Source organism: Nomia melanderi, chromosome 8 (assembly GCF_051020985.1).
Source record: "Nomia melanderi isolate GNS246 chromosome 8, iyNomMela1, whole genome shotgun sequence".
Lineage (NCBI taxonomy): Eukaryota > Metazoa > Arthropoda > Insecta > Hymenoptera > Halictidae > Nomia > Nomia melanderi.
In genome coordinates, this window is record NC_135006.1 from 18186957 (window position 1) to 18204990 (window position 18034).

Genomic DNA, 18034 nt, shown 5'->3' on the forward strand with positions numbered 1-18034 from the left:
ATACATTTAAGGATAAATTATTATATTTAAGAGAAATGATTTAAATTCAAACTTTAAATGCTTCCAATTTTTATGCATTTATAGAAAAGATTCTTCAAATGGAAAATATAGCCTAAAATTATTTGTAAAATAGGCGGGAAATATAATTACAATGAAGGTATTATAAATATTGATTCCTGAGTTGATAATGAATATTATCTTCATTTTAATAATTTAAAAAAACGCGTATATATATGTATATATATATACGTATATGTATATATAAATATGTATATATTTCATATTTTTCTATAGAAAAGGCAGACAAGACGTCAGCTTTTGGCAGAAAAAGAAGCTGCAGCACGACAATTAGTTGATAAAGCAAATGCTGTCATAAATCCGTTAGAATCTTTAACTTCTTTTCACAAGTATGTAACAGGAGACAATCAGATTATTGAAATTTCTTGTATGAGAGCCAAAGATGCGACCCCAGAATGTTTATCTTGGATATTTGATATTATGGAACGTAATATGAAATCCATGTATGAACAATGCGCATGGGGTTGGGATTCAGTTGCAAAGCAACAAGAGTTAACAGAATCAGCAGCGTGGTATTTAGTAGCTTCTTCAAATAATAAGTTCCTTGGATTTTCTCATTTTCGATTTGACATAGATCATAGGGAAGAAGTACTTTATTGGTATGTATATTTTAATGTACACTATTGCATAAAACTACAAATAAAAAGAAAATAGCATTTTCTCAAATGCAGTTATGAAATACAATTGGAGCCATCGGTAAGAAGAAAAGGACTCGGTCAATTCATGATGTCTGTCCTTGAATCAATGGCATTACACCACAAAATGCAAAAAGTAGTTTTAACTGTATTTAAGCATAATCTTGCAGCTATGCCATTTTTTTTTTCTATCGGGTAAGTATACTTCCATCATAATTAGAAGAAACTAATAAATATGGTAAGAATATTGTGTGTACTCCATCGTTATGACAAGAATTTTAATCTTTTATAATAAAATGTACATATACTGCAAATGTAAAAAATTACATTTTTTACAAATATTGATACGACTAGTATGAAAATGTATTCTTATCTTGTAACTTTCTATTTGTACAGTTAGTTTACTTAATGTCACTGTGCCAATGATCCAAAGTAAATACTTTATGTAACAAGGAATATTTTATTTTTAAATGCTTACATGTTTTATTGATAAAAATACAATGTAATATCTAAGATAAATCATAGCAGCAAGAGAAAACATTTCAATAAACATGTTTGCAATCTATCAAAATCATTTGAATTATTTAATTTTAATTTTCAAAAATAAAACCTCAAATGACCAAATTATATTTTACAATTTTTATTTATTGCGGAAGTATGCTATGCTATGCGGAACATTCTGTATATGGGAATGGCACAGTGTCATCAAAGTAAAATTATAATTTTATTATTTAGTTCTACTTACACTTCATTTGGTAAACAGTATTAAAACATTAGGCAGTAGAAATTATGGACTATACTAGTTCACTGTACAAAGCATATTGTAAGCAATGTTATTACATTGCAGTTACAAGCTAGATAAAACCAGTCCATCGATGTCTGACCCATTGCACTATGTTATTATGAGTAAGGCTGTGGACAGTGGATCGGTGAGCAAGAGAAACAAGTGATTTTGTATTGAACTATATGAAAATAAAGAACTAACTTTTCTTAAACTTATGATTGTGTTTTGTGAAACAAAATTGGTAATATTTGGTGTGGACATAAATTAATGATTGGAGATTTCAAAGAAGGTCCTACATTGTGGAATGTAAGAGGAGCTTTACTGATAATCCAGTCATCTATATGATAGAAGAACTTCGTTAAATCAACTTCTCCAGACTCGGAGACATTGAAATAACGTTGATAAGAGTTGTCATTCCAACACATGTCTAAAGCTGCTCGATGCAAAACCATTCCGACACCTTTACCAGCACCATCGGGTATAGGAAATACCCTAAAACTAACGACACTTAAATCTATAGGAAAATCATAGCGAAGAGGCGCAAAGGACGCATTTAAATCAAATTCTAAAACATTTTGAGGGTGCATTGCAATTATTGGATGCAACAATTCTTCTGAAGCTAAATGACCATATAGCGATATTAATCCTCCAGGATGGTTCGCTGTTGGCGATGGAGATGGACACTGAGATTTTCTTTTTTCAAGAACGAACATAAACCAATGATTTGTTAATAGGTTGTCAGTTACACCCTGACCTAATCCCCTATTATCGTCTTGAAGTAATCTTCTGTCTTGCATAATCTATAATATTAATACTAAGTATTAGAAATTATTTTCTTTTTTAATTGAGAGTCATAGGATATGTATGTACCTCAATTTGTCCTGATGCCATAGAACTTACACCTAATGGTTGTGCTGTTACTACCGTTAATCTAACTCTTTTATCTTCTATATATGCACTTGCTGCCATTGGATAATAATTTCCTTGAGTAGGCAGCTTTGGAAATCTTTGGCGCTTAATCATCTAAATAATGAAATCTGTATGTTTTAGTAGTTCTTATGCTTAGTGGAATTCTAATATTTTAATGCTTACATTAAGTCCATTTAAATCGGTGAAGAATTGATCTCCTGAAGCTATGTCTGTACTCAATCTCATAGCAAGCTCATAGTTTTGAGTTTCTGATATATCAACTTCATTGAGTATGTGTAATCCAAGCCCATCACTGCCAGGTGAATTGTACAATATACAAGTGTGACGGACATGAGCTAATTCTACAAATACTTTAGAGACAATAGGCCCAGTTATTAAATGTATGATACATTTATTATCCATAAATACCAAGTCTGGTTCTGGCTTGTCAGGTAAAAATAGATAAGCTCCACTTTTGTCTTTACCCGAGCCCCTAGTTCCGTACTTGACGAACTCCAAATGAGCAGGGAATGTAGTATTACCGACTTTCAAAGCTTTCAAGAGACCAGATTTTCCAAAAGACGCGGACAAGTCTGGTCTTTGAGTAACCGAAAATTCTTGAGCATTTGGTACTACTTGAATTTGTCCGAAGCCTGGTATTTTAGGAAGACTAATGTCCGTGTTGTAAACAGTCACATTAGCGAGATGCACTTTTCTATATATAATAAATAAAAACAATATGAATAACTAGACATATATACAGACATTTAGATGAGAAGAAAGTATCGTACGATGGAAATGATGTTTTAGGTAGAGCATGAATTATGTAGGTTGTGATACCAAATCCAGGTACAGTTACTAGGAATGATAACTCGTATCTAGCGGCAGTTAGTGCAGCAGGTCCGATCCATATTGGAGAAATCTGACATTGGACTGGTTGACCCATGCGATCAGTGACTTTGACATATGGAGTTGAAACAATCAGTGTTTGTACTTTAGTTCTTTGTCTTGGAAGAGAATTGTAGAGAATAACTTTTTTTAAAGGATTTTCATCCCCTAATATAAGTACTTGTTTGTCTCCAGCACTAGTATGACGTAATCTAATATAAAAAATAAGTATTTCATTGATTATCAATGGGTATATAAGAGCACAAAATTCTTAAATATTTTAAAGTGTCTTTTACCTGGATTCGTCAAGCGTTATATACACACTGTCTATATTTGTTATAGATTCTTGAGGTGTTTTCAATAAATGTACTACAGAGTGTTGAAGCACATGAGCAGAATTATTTAAAGCCATTATCATCTTTTTTGCATAATCTATGACTACTTCATCCCTAGCAGTTCCAGAGATACCATCATGATGTTGAAACAGAGAGTGCCACATTCTTGCTTTGCTTAGACGTTGAGCAAGAGTTCCTTCTGCCAGCTTATCATTACCTTTGCTCCAAGCTATAGTATTTAATATTTCTGAAGCTCTTAATAAACTTAACAAAACACGATCTAGTCGTTTGTGAAAGGGCCTAAAATATATTTAATTAACATATAATATAATCCTCTATATCAATGTATTTTTATGTATACCTTGAAGTATAGTATCCACTCCAATAGTGATCATCTCTATCGGAATATGTAAAGAAGTCTCCTGACAAAGTAGGAAACTCAGTCAAATTATATTTCTCTTTAACTGCATCAAAATAATCACTTAACGTTCCAAATTTAATCTCAACGTTTAATTGTTCATTTTTATTCATATAATCAAACAGCTTTTGATAATTAGTATATTGAGCATCCCATTCAGTAAAATGTGTATATCTAAAATCATCTCCTAATGGCGCTAGTACCACATCAGTCTTAAAGAGTTGAGCTTTCTTTCGATATTGATCTAGTAACAGGGCAGCTCTCTCTGCAACATTCGCTTTAGTGATAGTTCGCGGTGCTATTTTCCATGGACAAGTTAATCCAAAACTTTGAAGTCGAAAGAAGTCAAATTGACAGCATATCTTTGGGTCTGGACCACAAGTATGAGGTACATCATAACTGTAAAATGGCATAACATGTGTAAAGATTTCTGTTGATCCATCATTGTCCCATAATTGTCTCCATCGGAATTCTAAATGTTTTTCCCTAGCTAATTTTTTTTTAACTGAGTAATGTACTCTTTGTATTAATACATTTTCTAGTCCAGCATTTTTTAAAAGATACGGCATTGTTGGAGAAAGACCGAATGGATCAATACTCCAGGCTGAATTTGGTGTATAATCTAAGTTATATTTTAACCATTGATGACCTTCGGTAAGTTGCGTAAGCTGAGCCATCCAATGAGATACAGATTCATCTGGCATGACCCATCCCCCAGATACAATTTCCAACTGACCGTCGTGAATTAAACGTCGTACCAAATTTCGTGTCGTTTTTGATTGGTCTTCCCACCAAAGCTGGAAAAATGATATTTCTGCCCAAATGAATTTACGTCTTCTGTCCTCTACTAATTTTAGTACCATATTGTTCAAGATATTCCGAGTCTGTAATGTATAATATTTCTCGAAAGTGCTAAGCCATCCAGGATCGTTATGAGAATGTGGAACTACAAAGACTTTTAATTTTCTTTTTGGATGCCACTGTTTATCATCGTAAGTAATATCCCAGCCTTGCTTCCAAACTCCACCATCAATATTATCAAATTCTAATTGTCTATACATCTCCAACATTTGTATATCTACTTCTGGTATTTTCTGCATATTAAAGTTACATGTAAGTACTTTTCCTAAACGAGAGGAACTTGACGATAAGGATCGATTATAACGATTTATAGTATGAGCTATAGGGACAAAGCTTTTTGCTTCAGCAACTTCTCGCAAAGCATTCATGACTTCATGATGCTTATTGAAGTCTTTTTCTAACTTTGCTAACCTGTTCTCAAAATGTAACCACTGATTCTGAAAATGTAGAACAAAATATTATACATAAAATCATACGTATGTCATACTATATTTATCATACACTTACATCGTTAACAGAAAGTTTAGGTCCTTGTCCAGGAGGGAAAAGTGCTAAATCCATCATTAAATATATCATCACGCAACAGGCCAATATTAAACCTGCCCCCAGTATTGCAAATGTTTTTCTAGTCCTCATTATTGTACATTTATCGATTTTAATCTAGTGTTGTTTTGTACCAAACGAAACTGTCAACAACAGGTAAAAGTAATTGTCAAAATTCAGAAGCTTAAATTTCAGAATATATAAACTATGTAACAAGAGAAAGAGATCTTAACCTAGCTTGCATATCACATTTACAGATTATATCATGGATATCATGGATTGTAAAACGGAGCATTGAAATAACACTGATAAATAGCAACGTACTACTCCTATTTACGTCTGTAGCTCTGTCTGTGCTGACGCCATATGTTTATACATATGACAATCATGTCATGGGGTAGATAGTACATTACAGAGATGAAACTTCGACCATTTTTCAGAATCAATTTCAGTGGGATTAATTATACAGTATTTCTTCTATGCTTTTATGAAACTCGAAAAGTTCGGCAAGCTGCTTGGGAGAAATAGAAACCACTTCATCTTTGTTACCATTGACTGATATCATCGCTATATTTCTTTCTTGTAGGTTTGTTAGATAATGACAGGAAATAATGGGAATGGTTATGAGACACTAAGGAGGTCGGTAAAGCGCAAAGTTGTAGGAGAACATTGTATCCACTTACATTAAGTATTATTGTTTAATATTTTATTCCAAAGTATTATTCAGCTTTTTTGTTACTGTATAGTTTGCAGTTAAAAATATTTGCAGTATGGGATAAGTTAAAAAATTACAGTACAACACGTCAGATTAAAATTGATCTCTCCAAGTATGTCAATTACGTTATAATCATATTCGTTTAATTTCATTTGGCACTGATGCTTTCCAGAGTGTAAAAAAAGCAATTGAATATTTGTTTAAAGAATAAGCGTAAATAACAGAAATCGTCTAAATACACACATATTTTAGTCTCTCGTAATACGAACAAAACTAAATCTATACATTTCCAGAAAGTAGATGGTGTATTCATGCAATCCAAATGAGATTTTAATAAATTCATGGAAATTTGATAACATTCAAAACGAAATCCAGCATAATTCAGTCGCAAAATGAATCAATAAGAGATTTGTTACATGTCTGAAAACGCCACCATTATTGTTGCATTTTATTGCAATTTTAAATTCAATAGTGACTAATTATGTACACTTTTAATAATCAGTGTTGTCGGTGAAAAGTTCTCATTAAATTAGTACATACAATTTGATGGTGGATACCAAGAATAAATAGAATTACATAATATATTTAATTAAATTCGCTGAGTTACATAACCAGCGAGAATTCAAAATTGCAAACGATAGGTAAAGTCGATCTTCTTCTTTCTAGCGATCGATAAAGTCAGATCATCGATATGTTCGCGATCGATATTTTTCTAGTTCCATAGGGAGATACATTGACAGTGGTTAGTTTTTAATCCGATCTTTTCAAATTTATCATATCAAACATGGCTACCGAAATACAAAACATGACTCGATAAAAATGAAGAAGAATAAGCAAGTTGTTGCTGACTCAACAACGTTTATGATTTCTCATTATATCGTCTGTTCTTCCGTGGGACGCAACTACTTAACCTGTAACGTTCACTTATAATAATATTGTATTTCGAATAATCATGTGCAAGGATCATGAAACTACGCTCGACGAGAAGAGTTCGAAGGAGAAAGAAACCATGGATTCAACGAACGAAGGTGTTAAGATTCGTTATCAGAAAGAACTTATATACAACAAATTGTTACCATATGTGGACGAGCTGGAATCAGATTCCCAAGCTCTTTTGGCCGAAATTAAAGGAAATTTAGGACGAGCGATTATGCTTCGTGAATTACAACCCGGTTGTGTTCTGTGGGTCATTAGGTTGCACGAGTAAGTAGATATCTTTTGAATTGTTTCATTACTTCTACAAAGAATATAAAATCTATATAGAGTCATTATTATTTACATTCATTTCTGGACATCAAACATATTTATATTTGTTGTAGGTACATAAAGATATATGGCTTAAAATTCAGTAAAGAAGACCATATTCTTTTAATAAAACTAATGTATGAACTAGTTACAATTCCAGATTTAGAACCGTATTTAATGAATGGGTGTTGTTTGACATTAATTTCTTTATTAAAGTAAGTTTTACATAGATATTAATGATTTCAACACAAATCACAATGGTTAGATATATTTTGATTTAAATGTTATTAGGAAGAAATCATTAATACCTCCAGAAGAGTTAGAACTTCCATGGAAACCTCTTTACAAATTAGCTTGTCACGTGCAATCAACTGTACAGACTTCATTGGGAATGTATCGTTACTCTGCTGGCTTAACAGTAACATTAAACATACTTATACATGCTGTAAAAGTTTATTTTCCTGTAAGTGATTATTTTTTTCAAATAAGTTTGTGAAAGGATTGGAGATTAATTCATTACGATAGTTGAGTGCAACGCAGGAGATATTAGATGAGTTGAGACCAATGCTTTGCCCTCTTGATCTTGCACCGATGTCTATGAACATGGAAAAATTAGAATCGTTCTTGCCAGTACAATTACCTCCCAAATATCATTCGATTGGACATGAATTATGGTTCGATGAATTCATGTCTTTGTGGGAAGTTTGTAATAATGCGCCAAAATGGGAGAATGAAATAATGAATTTAATGGCGACATTAGCTTCTGAAAACATTGGGTACATCAACTGGGAACCACATATTCCATTGATGTTCACTAGATTTGTGAGATGTTTTGGACTACCCGTGTTGTACAATAAACAACAAGCGTGCAACTATCATGAAATAGATACATCTCCCATTGCTATATGGATAGTATCAGTTCTGGTAAGATTTTGTTATAATCAAAGGAATTCTTAAGGATGGAGCTATCAAATATTCATATGAAATATGTTTGTGTTTTATTTAATAATTTCAGGGACACGGTTCAACTGCACAAATGTATTTTGAAAAATTCTTGAAAACCATAGATACATATTTTCATCCAGCCAATACTGGTCAATGGTTAAGGAAGTTAAAAGAACTTCTTATGAAACTTTCATATCATTTCATTACACGTTTACGCAAGTAACTATCATTCTATTTTTCTATTGTATATTCCTATAATAGGTTTTTCCAATTGCAATATTTTACTATTAATTCTTACCATTAATAGAGAACGTTATCCTAAACCAACATGGGAAACACCTGTTCCCGATGAATATAAGCTGACTGATGACGATATCGATGCATTTGTCAAAAGTATGATGCCAGTAGCTATGACAGCCACATTCTGCAAAACAGGTTTCAGTAATTCCTCCCAAATTTTGCAACACCTGGCAACTATGAGGCCTAGCTTAGTTATTCCAGACGTTTTAAACAAAATATCTTCTGTATTGGACTCACTCACAACTGAGTCATACAAATTGTATACTTCATTAAGTTATATGGAAGCTATAGCTGGACCAATGGTAGAAGGATCTAGAAACGTCAATAAAGGTATAAACCAGAGTATTTAATTTTCAAAATTAATAACTATAAAATTATTATCACGCTGCTCGCTGCAATGCCGCAGAATCACTTTCAGTTACTGTTTTTATTTCAGGATATACTTATCCCGAAGGACCTGCACATGTTCTACCGTTACTATTCTTGCTTTTACCTGGCATTAATCCAAGTGACACGCAAAAGTGTTTTGTAATTTTCCGCTTAATTTCATTTTATGCTTCTTTTATACCCGTCATGGAGCCTTCTGAAGTGCCCGCGATAATGGACGAAGAGGAGGAAGCATTAATTTATGAGGCAACATCCAAATTCGAAGACTTTATCATACAATTTTTCGATAGAGTATTCTACTTCATAGATTCCACCTCCTTGGAATCAGTACGACTGGAAAGCTCTGCCGACAATGGCAGAAGTAAAATGGAAAGAGTTACCGAATCCGTGCTTAAAGAAGTTTGCACGGTTTTATTAATTCAGACAAACGATAAAATCTTTGAGTGTGCTTTACACAAGTTGCGCACTTTCGTAACTGAACGTATACTTGAAACGAAAGTTGCTGGACAGCTGGCTGCTCTTTTATGCAGGCTATTCGCTCGTGTTAATGGAAGAGAAACTTTGCGTTCGTTGTTACCGCTGCTTTCAGAGACTATTTTAAAAATCACAGGAGAGAACACCGACATTGTTAAAGAAGAAAATTTGGACAATCGCCTTCTGTATGCCATGCTGTTGTTGTCTGCTATCGTAGATACGCCAGGGAAATATTTGCTGCCGCATATAGATGTACTGATCACTGTTCTCGATCGCGTACTGATTTTAAAGTCAAGGGAAGGGAACAATTTAGCTGTTATGTTGTTAAAGAGTATTCTGTACTCGCTATCTCAAGTTATACCATATCGATTTAAATCTACCGAAGTTTTGCATTGGGGCCAAAGATTAGGTATTAACACCATAAAGGTTGAATGGTACATTCCCGGAAAAGAAGAGATAACTGCATTAAAGCGAATATTCTTTAAGTATTTATTACCCGAGATAACTAAACTACAAAAATATTGCGAAGATTGGAATACGCTATCAAGGTTTGTCGTCACTAAGATTTCTCTTTTTTTTTTTCATGTGAACTACGCGTGGTTGTAATTGCGTGATACATTGTTGGACAATTTTAGGGATGAACTGCTGACTAGTTTAAACATTGTATGCGGTATTGTTCAAGGTTGTGAATCAGTTCTACCGATATGGGAAGAAGAACCATTAATTTTAATAAAATCATCGTTAAAGTCAGTGCCTTTTAAACCGACGCTTGGTGCGCGTGAAGTAATAACAATGCCGGATGGCAGTAATGTTAGACGCTGTATCGCAACACTTATGAATAATTTTCAGAAAGTAATATTAATGCACGTGGAGGATGATACGAAGAGTTTGCAAGTTCTGGTAGAGGTACGTACTCATCTCGATAGACAACTTCAACATCTGTTAATGACTCGAACGAATACAAGTTTTTCATTTTAGATTTGGATCAACCTTCTGTTGGGAGAATCTTACACCGATACCTGTGAAATAAAGCATAGACATTTTAAAGTTGTGAATAAAATCTTCAAAGACAAATTGGTAGGGAATAAGGGATTGCTGAAACCGTTCGTACTGCAACGTGCAAATATCCAACACGAGACTCGAATACGTTCGCAAAATTTTAACCTGACAGAAACCCATAAAGAAATTATGCTTCAACTTTTCACGTTATCCACCAGCAGATATCCTGATGTGCGATCGCAAGCTCAATGCCATCTCTTTCTCGCTCTTCAACATTTTCATTACTCTTACGTATTTATTGTTCCACGATTACTTGATATATTGAAAATGGATCCAGAGGAGCATCACAACGCGTACAAGGTAATGCGAAGTATAATTGTTAATAATTTAATATCTTCTCATTTGTTTAGTATTTCATCTGTAATAAATTTTTATATACTTTTTATTTTATTAACAGAGCGCTTTGTATATCTTGTTTGGTCCTTCACCAGATCCTATCATTATGAAATGCGATTGGAAACTATTGAGATCTTTATGGCCAGCTTTAGTGCTCTCCAAAACATCTGAGAAACTGTCTGTAGTACGACTAAGGGAGAGTTTAGTACAAACTGTAAACAAACGTTTCCCAACAGTTGCAATTTCACTAGAAGTGCCAGAAACGTGTTTAACCGTTGCGTCTAAATTATGGACAACTCAGCCTCGACCAAATCTGCCCCTGCCAACCGAAAATGAAATAAAACAAGGTTTGGAAGACTTTAAAGAGATCGAAAGAACTAATCTTACCTCTTACAATGAGTTAGTGAATGAACTGTTGAATATTCTTTTGGAAAAGAATTTGTATTGGAGGCATCGGTTAATGGCAATGAGTTTTATCCGAAATTTAGTCCATCCGCATCAGAACTATCCACCAAAGGTGGTTCGTTACTTCTTAGAAGCGTTGATACACGATTCGGTGCAAGAAAGGCAAATCGCTATTTCAGTAGTCGTGTACATTTTGAAACAGCTGAAACGGAAACATCCAAAAGTAAAGTATTCATTGAATTATGAAATGTATTAATCACCTGAATTACCAGGTGAATTATATACACGCTAAATAATCCGTTTTTTAATTCAAAGGTACTTATCGATCCTCCTGCTTTACCAGAAGAGAACGAGTCACGAAATCAATTTAAGAAGCTGATACCGGGACAAAGACCAGACAACGCCTGGCTTCAATACAATTATGAAACTCGTCCTCTCACTGCGGAACAATGGGATGAACCCAGATTTGTTCATAACGTGTATACCGGATATTACACCTGGCCGGCGAAGATAGAAATATACGCGCCATCGTCTGAGCAGCCTTGCTTAGATCCAGCTGTGCGAACCTTAACGGAACACGAGAAAGAGATTGATTATTTTTTTAACGATCCACAGAATATCGAAAAACTCATAAGGTACTTTAGTCTCGAAGACAAACGAGAAAAATTCAACTGTCTCAAATTCCTTCTCTTCAAAGGGGTCTTTCGTAACCATGGAATAGTGTACTTAAAACACTTTTTACCGCATTTGTACAAGTTGATCGCGGACAAACAGAAGAGCAGCCAAAAGTACGCGGCTGAAATAATTGCCGGGATCATTAGAGGCTCCAAGCATTGGCCATTCGATATGATCTGTGAAATGTGGGACTGTTTGTTACCAGTTGTGAGGCTCGTATTAACCAATTTAACAGTGGAGTCTCATATGGACTGGGGCTTGTGCTTTGCGACTGCACAACGACACAGAGATCCGAATAGACACCATTGGTTATTGGAATGCTTAATGGAAGAACCGCACCTCGGTGAATCGGAATCGTCTTTCGTCGAATGCGGACGTTTGCTTATTCTGCAAGCTGCTCTCGAGAAACAGTCATGGCGAGTTTCACAATTATTAGAGCGTCTACTGAAACGCACGGAAGACAGACTAATGGCGAGTCCATTCCAAAATGTAAGAGGGAGATTAGGTTCTGTTTTGGTGACAGTATTTAACGCGAGTCTCCGGTTTCCCGATGCCTCGGACAATCAGTGGACGCATAAAGTGGAGGATTTAATAAATAGAATATTACCGAAATTGCAGTCCCTTGTCACTGAAACCGACCTGCTGTACAGCAAGGAAGACCAATCTTTATCTGCACAAGTAGCAAATGTTAACTTCAACGATTCTTCGACCGACTCCGAGAAAAACGCTGAGGACCGTGAAATAGCGATCCGATTATTTAAGACAGTTTGCAAATGGATTTCGATCACTGTCGTTCGTTCTCCGATCGGTGTACAACCAGGATTTTATAAAGTATTTCCAGTTATATGTCAACTGGAGAATTGTGATTCCGATGAGGAATTAGCCAAGTTGTGTACATACACGTTAGCCCTGCTTGCACAGGCACTTACTCTACCGCGTGATATGCCAACAGTTTTGGAGGAAGTAATAAAGATGTCAAAGCATACCTCGTGGTGGGCAAGATCCACATGCTTGCAATTTCTTCAAGTATTGATATTCCATAATATGAGCACATTTTTAAGCAACTCTGACTGGGTTAATCACGTTAAGGACACGGTCTTACATTTGTTGGAAGATGAGCGCGTTGAAGTCAGAAAGAATGCTGGTCAATGTTTAAGCGGATTGTTACATTGTGCATTTATAACAGATCAAGAGAAATTATTGGTAAGTAGCCTTCGAACGTGTAATCATACGAGCACTGTGAAACCAATTTAAGGAATGGGTTTACATTGAATTTTTTAGGAAGAGTTTAAGAAGAAAGCAAGAACTAAATCATATAGAAGAGAACGCTCGAATCAGTCTAAGAAAACAACAGGAAAGGAATTAACAGCTGACACTATAAGAATTCGTCATGCAGCTGTACTAGGATTGTGCGCATTCATTCAAGCTCATCCGTATGATATTCCTAAATATGTGCCGTCGATTTTTGAATTTCTCAGTCCTTACATGAATGATCTACAGCCTATATCGGTGAGCATACAGTAAATTTGTAATATGTTGGAATTATCGAGTAATGTACGTTTATTTATTTATAGACAACAATTAGGAAGACCTTGGATGATTTCAAGAGGACGCATTACGATGGATGGAGAGGCATAAATGGGTATGCACAAGATTTCACCGAAGAACAGTTAACTGTATTGCAAGATCTAACTATGCCTCCACCCCATTATGTTTGATAGAAATATTTAAATTTGTACCATATGTTTTTTATGGTTTTAATAGAATTTTTTACTTATAACTAGCACGACGATCATAAAACATATTTCAATCATCAATGGATCATAATCAAACAAGCAATGGCAAAAAAGATTGTGGCAATAACAATGTAACAACTAGTTGTATAACATTTAGAAAGTAATATAATTAATTGGTGCTGTGCTGTGAAGACATAATACATTTATTGTAATTTATTTATCTCCATGAAAAAGAAATACAAACTGAAATTATCTGTTTTCAATTAAAGCTGTGAAAGACCAAGTACTCGGACTGTACTAGTGTTAAAAGGGATTTAAGAAATGTAAAGTTTGTACCAACTATTAATTTTAAATTGATGTAAAGATGTTACTTATGCTTGTGCAATATCAATACAGTTTTATCGAAAGATGATCGATTAAATTCCCTTTTTTTTATATATAAAACTAAATACTATGAAAACAAATTTTTTAAATTAATTTAATAAAATTAAAATACTTGAACAACCATTGTACATACTTAAGCTTAATTTTATTAAAGCTAAACTCTGAGAACAATTAATAAAATTCCGTGTTCATAAATTACTTAAAATAATTAAATTATTTTTTACTCTTATATTATATGAATTTTAAAAATGTATTACTGATATAACAATATTTCGCCTATAGCATTGATTATAAATTAATGTACTTTTAATAAAATTCAATAAATACAACTTTACTGGAATAGGTTATATTACTTGCGTTAAGAATAACCTAAGTAGCGAATCTAGTGACTTCAAGTATCAATTATTAATTAACTGTGTTATGTTGGAACAATGAATTTGCAGAAACGAATAGGAAGTCGCTTTGTTTGTAAATCCCCTTAAACTGCAATTTTGAATCGTACGAAAAGATGACATAGCATAACGTTTGAATGATTAGGATATCATTTCGATTCTGATAACGTCGCAGTATTTATCAGATATCAAAATTGCATTAATATGGACCGAATAGTGATATTTGGAGCTACTGGAAATACCGGGTTATGCGCTTTAAATCATGCTGTACAAAAGGGTATGGTATTTATTTATTTGTTTTTTATTAATGCGTATAAAAAGAGTCACGTATTTCAAATGTTTGAAACTTCTGAAGTGTACATGAAATTTATGAAATCGTTTTAGTCTGTAATTAATTATATATTTCACAATTTAGGTTTAAATGTAAGGGCATTTGTAAGGGACAAAAACAAAATTCCAGCAAACTTGGTAGAAAAAATACATGTTGTCACTGGAGATGTTACTAATGCAGAACAAGTGTCAAATGCAGTATCTGATAGAGATGGAGTGGTTGTTGTGCTTGGCACAAGAAATGACTTGAGTAAAATATTTTACATAAGATATAAAGTTTCCAGTAATATAAGATTTAATATGTTTAATATTTTTATATTTAATTGTTTCAGGTCCAACCACTGTATTATCGCAGGGCATGAAAAATATAATAAATGCTATGGTAGCACATAATGTAAAAACAGTATCTGTTTGCTTGTCTGGTAATTGATTTTCTTTAAAGCAATTTCTGTTTAAATGTATACTAGTATTTTCTTTTAGATATCTAAATAATGTTTTACTTTTAATAGCATTCTTGTACTATAAACCAGAAGCAGTACCTGCTATTTTTAAGGATTTAAATGCAGATCATCAGCGTATGTTTGATCTACTTAAAGGAAGCAAATTAAATTGGATTGCTGTATTACCACCACATATTGCTGGTATGTATCACATCAAAAATATATTTGAATCCACTTTATATGACATTATTATTATCATTATATGTACACTTTATTTTCAGATGCACCAAGTTCAAAATATGTTGTTAAGTACGATGAGTCGCCTGGCCGTGCTATCTCCAAACATGATTTAGGTGCTTTTCTCATTGACAGCCTTCAGCAATCAGAACATTATCAGAAAGTTTGTGGTATTGCAACCGTTTCATAATAGAACTTGAAGTATGATTATATACAAATAAAAGTTGTTCTATTTTTGTTTTTGGATAATAGATGTACATGAAATATGAAAAAACTACATATGCCTCGATAAGTTTCTCTTACTCCTTTGTAGAAATAAATATGAAAGGTGAAAGTACAGAAGAAAATCCCAATTTCTGGGAAGGAGAATATTCGGTACAACTGTACAATGTTGAAAACAGTGCATTGTTGGAATGGACAATATGATTTACTTTTGTGACTGCACTGATAAATAAAAATGATTTATGTTACATGGACAGTTAAAAAAATAATTCGCTAGATAAATAAATAATATGCGTTCCGCGATATTTACGTAATGAAATATGAAGGGAATCTTACTAGATGCAACAATTCTTTTCATTTATATTCTATTATAATTTTTTTACCATGTGTGTTCTGGAAACAATTACATTGAAATCAAAGAACTTTGGCATCTGAAAATTTGGCATTGGTGGAGGTGGTGGGCCAGAACATTGTATAGATTTCTCCTTTAATTTAGATTTTGTAAATGCTGCAGTAGAGTATACAACATCATTAATTCCATATGCTTTGAACGGATCGCATGTTTTATATCCATTTTTAAGATAAAAAACTTCTTGGCCTTTGGTTATTAAATATACATTTTTGATTCCTTTTTTTTTAACATATTCTTCTGCACCACGAAGCAACCTAGATCCAAGTCCCTGAGATCTATATTGGAAGTCAATTACAACTGTAATGTGGAGAAAAACATTATTAGTCTTTGCTCACTTTCCTTTCTTTAAATATTTCTTTAAACTAAGTTTACCTGATTGTATAAAACAACTATGACGTAATCTGGGTATCAAGGATATTTTACAATGACCAAGAATTCTGTCCTCCTTATCAATAAGTACAAGACAGGTAGGGAATTCATCGCATGATGCATTTAAACATTTTAACCTATTTTGTATGAAAATATTAATTAATTTTATGAATGATATTTTTTTTTATTAAAGAAATTAATATAATGTACCGTGCAGTTTCACTTCTTGGCCATTCAGAATTAAGTAATATGCAACAATCTTGAATTAAGTCTGGACGTCGATGAAGAGGGATAATAAAGTATTCCTTGTCATTTGTTGTCATAATCTTTCTGCAAATATAAAATAAAAAATAGAATATTACTCTGTTAGGAAATATTTCATTGTGCTATTGTTACATCGATTTTATTTTGAACAGTAATGTTACATAAAAAGTTATTTTTGTGATTGCAATTACGAAATTATAATTCATTATTTTAGAAAAATAATTATTATTCTGATATTATCAATCCTGATAAATTATGAAGATATTGGAAAAACTTTAATCGAATAACGAAGAATCGAACGAAAATGTATAATTTATAATGAATTAAGTAACAAAATTTATTCACGAGAGACATGCCTATTTTTGGGAAACAATTATCCGCGTCTCGAACAGATATGTACGTACGACAACCTGCCATTGATAAGTACCGAAAAATAGAATGTATTAACAGGCGCCAATTAGTGCAATTAATATTTTGCAGCAGATGTCCTTACCGTATTTTTTTTGCAGATGTGGAGAACTTGACACGAAAATTAAAGGTCACTATGCTTCTTTACCTGTATGTATCTCGTGCGGAAATAACTTTCAGATTAGTGTCATCTTGAGCTAGAAACGATATTTCTGTTGCTCATATCCCCACCGTTATGTAAAATTTTCACCGCACCCAACAACATTATTGGACATAACACACCGAGCGAACGTATATACCCTTACGCTGCTCGAATTGCTCGTATCTAATAAAGAGAATACGTTACATTATTAATCTCAATAATGTAACATCGTGTGCAGCCTCGTGGAGGATCGATGTATTATCAAATTTCTACAAGTGACTGTTCATTCTATTTTTTTCATCTGCAGAATTTATTTTTTAAGTAACTTTCATGTGTCGGTCATGATTCTGCGTCAATCGATAGGCAACAATATTAAGTTACTTTCAACTCATAATAAACTAATTTGTTCCACCGTATTGTATTAAGAATGCCTCGAATTTCATGTTTCAATGTTTATTAATCGACGATCTTACTTCGCTATGTCAGACAGTTAAACAATAAAGTTCTGTTTCTTTCGCGTTTCCTTTCTCTTTGGGTGTCAAAAACGTGTATGACTTTTGTACAGGGATTCTTTTGCGAGTGTGATGCATCCTATCTCGACTTGTCCATGACCCATTCCCTTTTAGACGCGAGAACCTTTTTTTTGCATTTGACCCATTTTTCTTAATAGCCTCTGTTCTATATGTGAACAGCGTTCTGCATTCTT

The 18034-nt window shown here is 33.4% G+C and overlaps 5 protein-coding genes across 16 annotated transcripts; 3 read left to right on the top strand and 2 right to left on the bottom strand.

The window, feature by feature from the left end:
- Positions 1 to 5: 5 nt before the first annotated feature.
- On the top strand, positions 6 to 1712 carry Naa40 (N-alpha-acetyltransferase 40). Its single transcript, XM_031969763.2, has 4 exons — positions 6 to 157; positions 295 to 677; positions 750 to 908; positions 1561 to 1712. Exons 1-4 carry the CDS (start codon positions 152 to 154, stop codon positions 1661 to 1663), a joined length of 651 nt encoding a protein of 216 aa, XP_031825623.1. The 5' UTR covers positions 6 to 151; the 3' UTR covers positions 1664 to 1712.
- alpha-Man-IIa (alpha-mannosidase 2) lies at positions 749 to 6750 on the bottom strand. 6 transcript variants are annotated; one of them, XR_012999088.1, is made up of 9 exons: positions 5685 to 6050; positions 5416 to 5594; positions 3991 to 5345; positions 3591 to 3929; positions 3198 to 3506; positions 2590 to 3121; positions 2368 to 2520; positions 1459 to 2297; positions 749 to 1020 (listed from the first exon to the last, which is right to left on the bottom strand). XR_012999088.1 is itself a non-coding variant. In XM_031969731.2 (9 exons), exons 3-9 carry the CDS (start codon positions 5542 to 5544, stop codon positions 1710 to 1712), a joined length of 3405 nt encoding a protein of 1134 aa, XP_031825591.1. In that variant the 5' UTR covers positions 5545 to 5594; positions 5685 to 5962; positions 6135 to 6747; the 3' UTR covers positions 1419 to 1709. The 6 variants fall into 6 exon arrangements, 5 of the variants coding, with proteins under 5 accessions (XP_031825591.1, XP_031825592.1, XP_076225862.1 ...); XM_031969731.2 differs by lacking the exon at positions 749 to 1020 and adding an exon at positions 6135 to 6747 and having other exon boundaries at positions 1419 to 2297; positions 5685 to 5962; XM_031969732.2 differs by lacking the exon at positions 749 to 1020 and adding an exon at positions 6707 to 6722 and having other exon boundaries at positions 1419 to 2297; positions 5685 to 5962.
- On the top strand, positions 6009 to 14140 carry LOC116423929 (proteasome activator complex subunit 4A). Of its 5 annotated transcripts, none has more exons than XM_031969727.2 (14): positions 6009 to 6090; positions 7128 to 7369; positions 7486 to 7626; positions 7703 to 7874; positions 7937 to 8335; positions 8427 to 8575; positions 8664 to 8986; positions 9093 to 10065; positions 10153 to 10423; positions 10496 to 10876; positions 10974 to 11540; positions 11633 to 13195; positions 13274 to 13501; positions 13567 to 14140. In XM_031969727.2, exons 2-14 carry the CDS (start codon positions 7176 to 7178, stop codon positions 13708 to 13710), a joined length of 5505 nt encoding a protein of 1834 aa, XP_031825587.1. In that variant the 5' UTR covers positions 6009 to 6090; positions 7128 to 7175; the 3' UTR covers positions 13711 to 14140. The 5 variants fall into 5 exon arrangements, with proteins under 5 accessions (XP_031825587.1, XP_031825588.1, XP_031825586.1 ...); XM_031969728.2 differs by lacking the exon at positions 6009 to 6090 and adding an exon at positions 6096 to 6139; XM_031969726.2 differs by lacking the exon at positions 6009 to 6090 and adding an exon at positions 6130 to 6278.
- A 320-nt stretch (positions 14141 to 14460) lies between these two features.
- Positions 14461 to 15790, top strand: LOC116423944 (flavin reductase (NADPH)). The gene is made up of 5 exons (XM_031969764.2): positions 14461 to 14781; positions 14920 to 15084; positions 15167 to 15256; positions 15344 to 15475; positions 15556 to 15790. The coding sequence occupies exons 1-5, from the start codon at positions 14709 to 14711 to the stop codon at positions 15699 to 15701; spliced, it is 606 nt and encodes a 201-aa protein (XP_031825624.1). The 5' UTR covers positions 14461 to 14708; the 3' UTR covers positions 15702 to 15790.
- On the bottom strand, positions 15481 to 17955 carry Naa80 (N-alpha-acetyltransferase 80). Of its 3 annotated transcripts, XM_031969766.2 has the most exons (5): positions 17802 to 17955; positions 17272 to 17511; positions 16725 to 16844; positions 16518 to 16651; positions 15481 to 16442 (listed from the first exon to the last, which is right to left on the bottom strand). In XM_031969766.2, the coding sequence occupies exons 3-5, from the start codon at positions 16835 to 16837 to the stop codon at positions 16102 to 16104; spliced, it is 588 nt and encodes a 195-aa protein (XP_031825626.1). In that variant the 5' UTR covers positions 16838 to 16844; positions 17272 to 17511; positions 17802 to 17955; the 3' UTR covers positions 15481 to 16101. The 3 variants fall into 3 exon arrangements, with proteins under 3 accessions (XP_031825626.1, XP_031825627.1, XP_031825628.1); XM_031969767.2 differs by lacking the exon at positions 17802 to 17955 and having other exon boundaries at positions 17335 to 17576; XM_031969768.2 differs by lacking the exons at positions 17272 to 17511; positions 17802 to 17955 and adding an exon at positions 17135 to 17263.
- Positions 17956 to 18034: the final 79 nt, after the last annotated feature.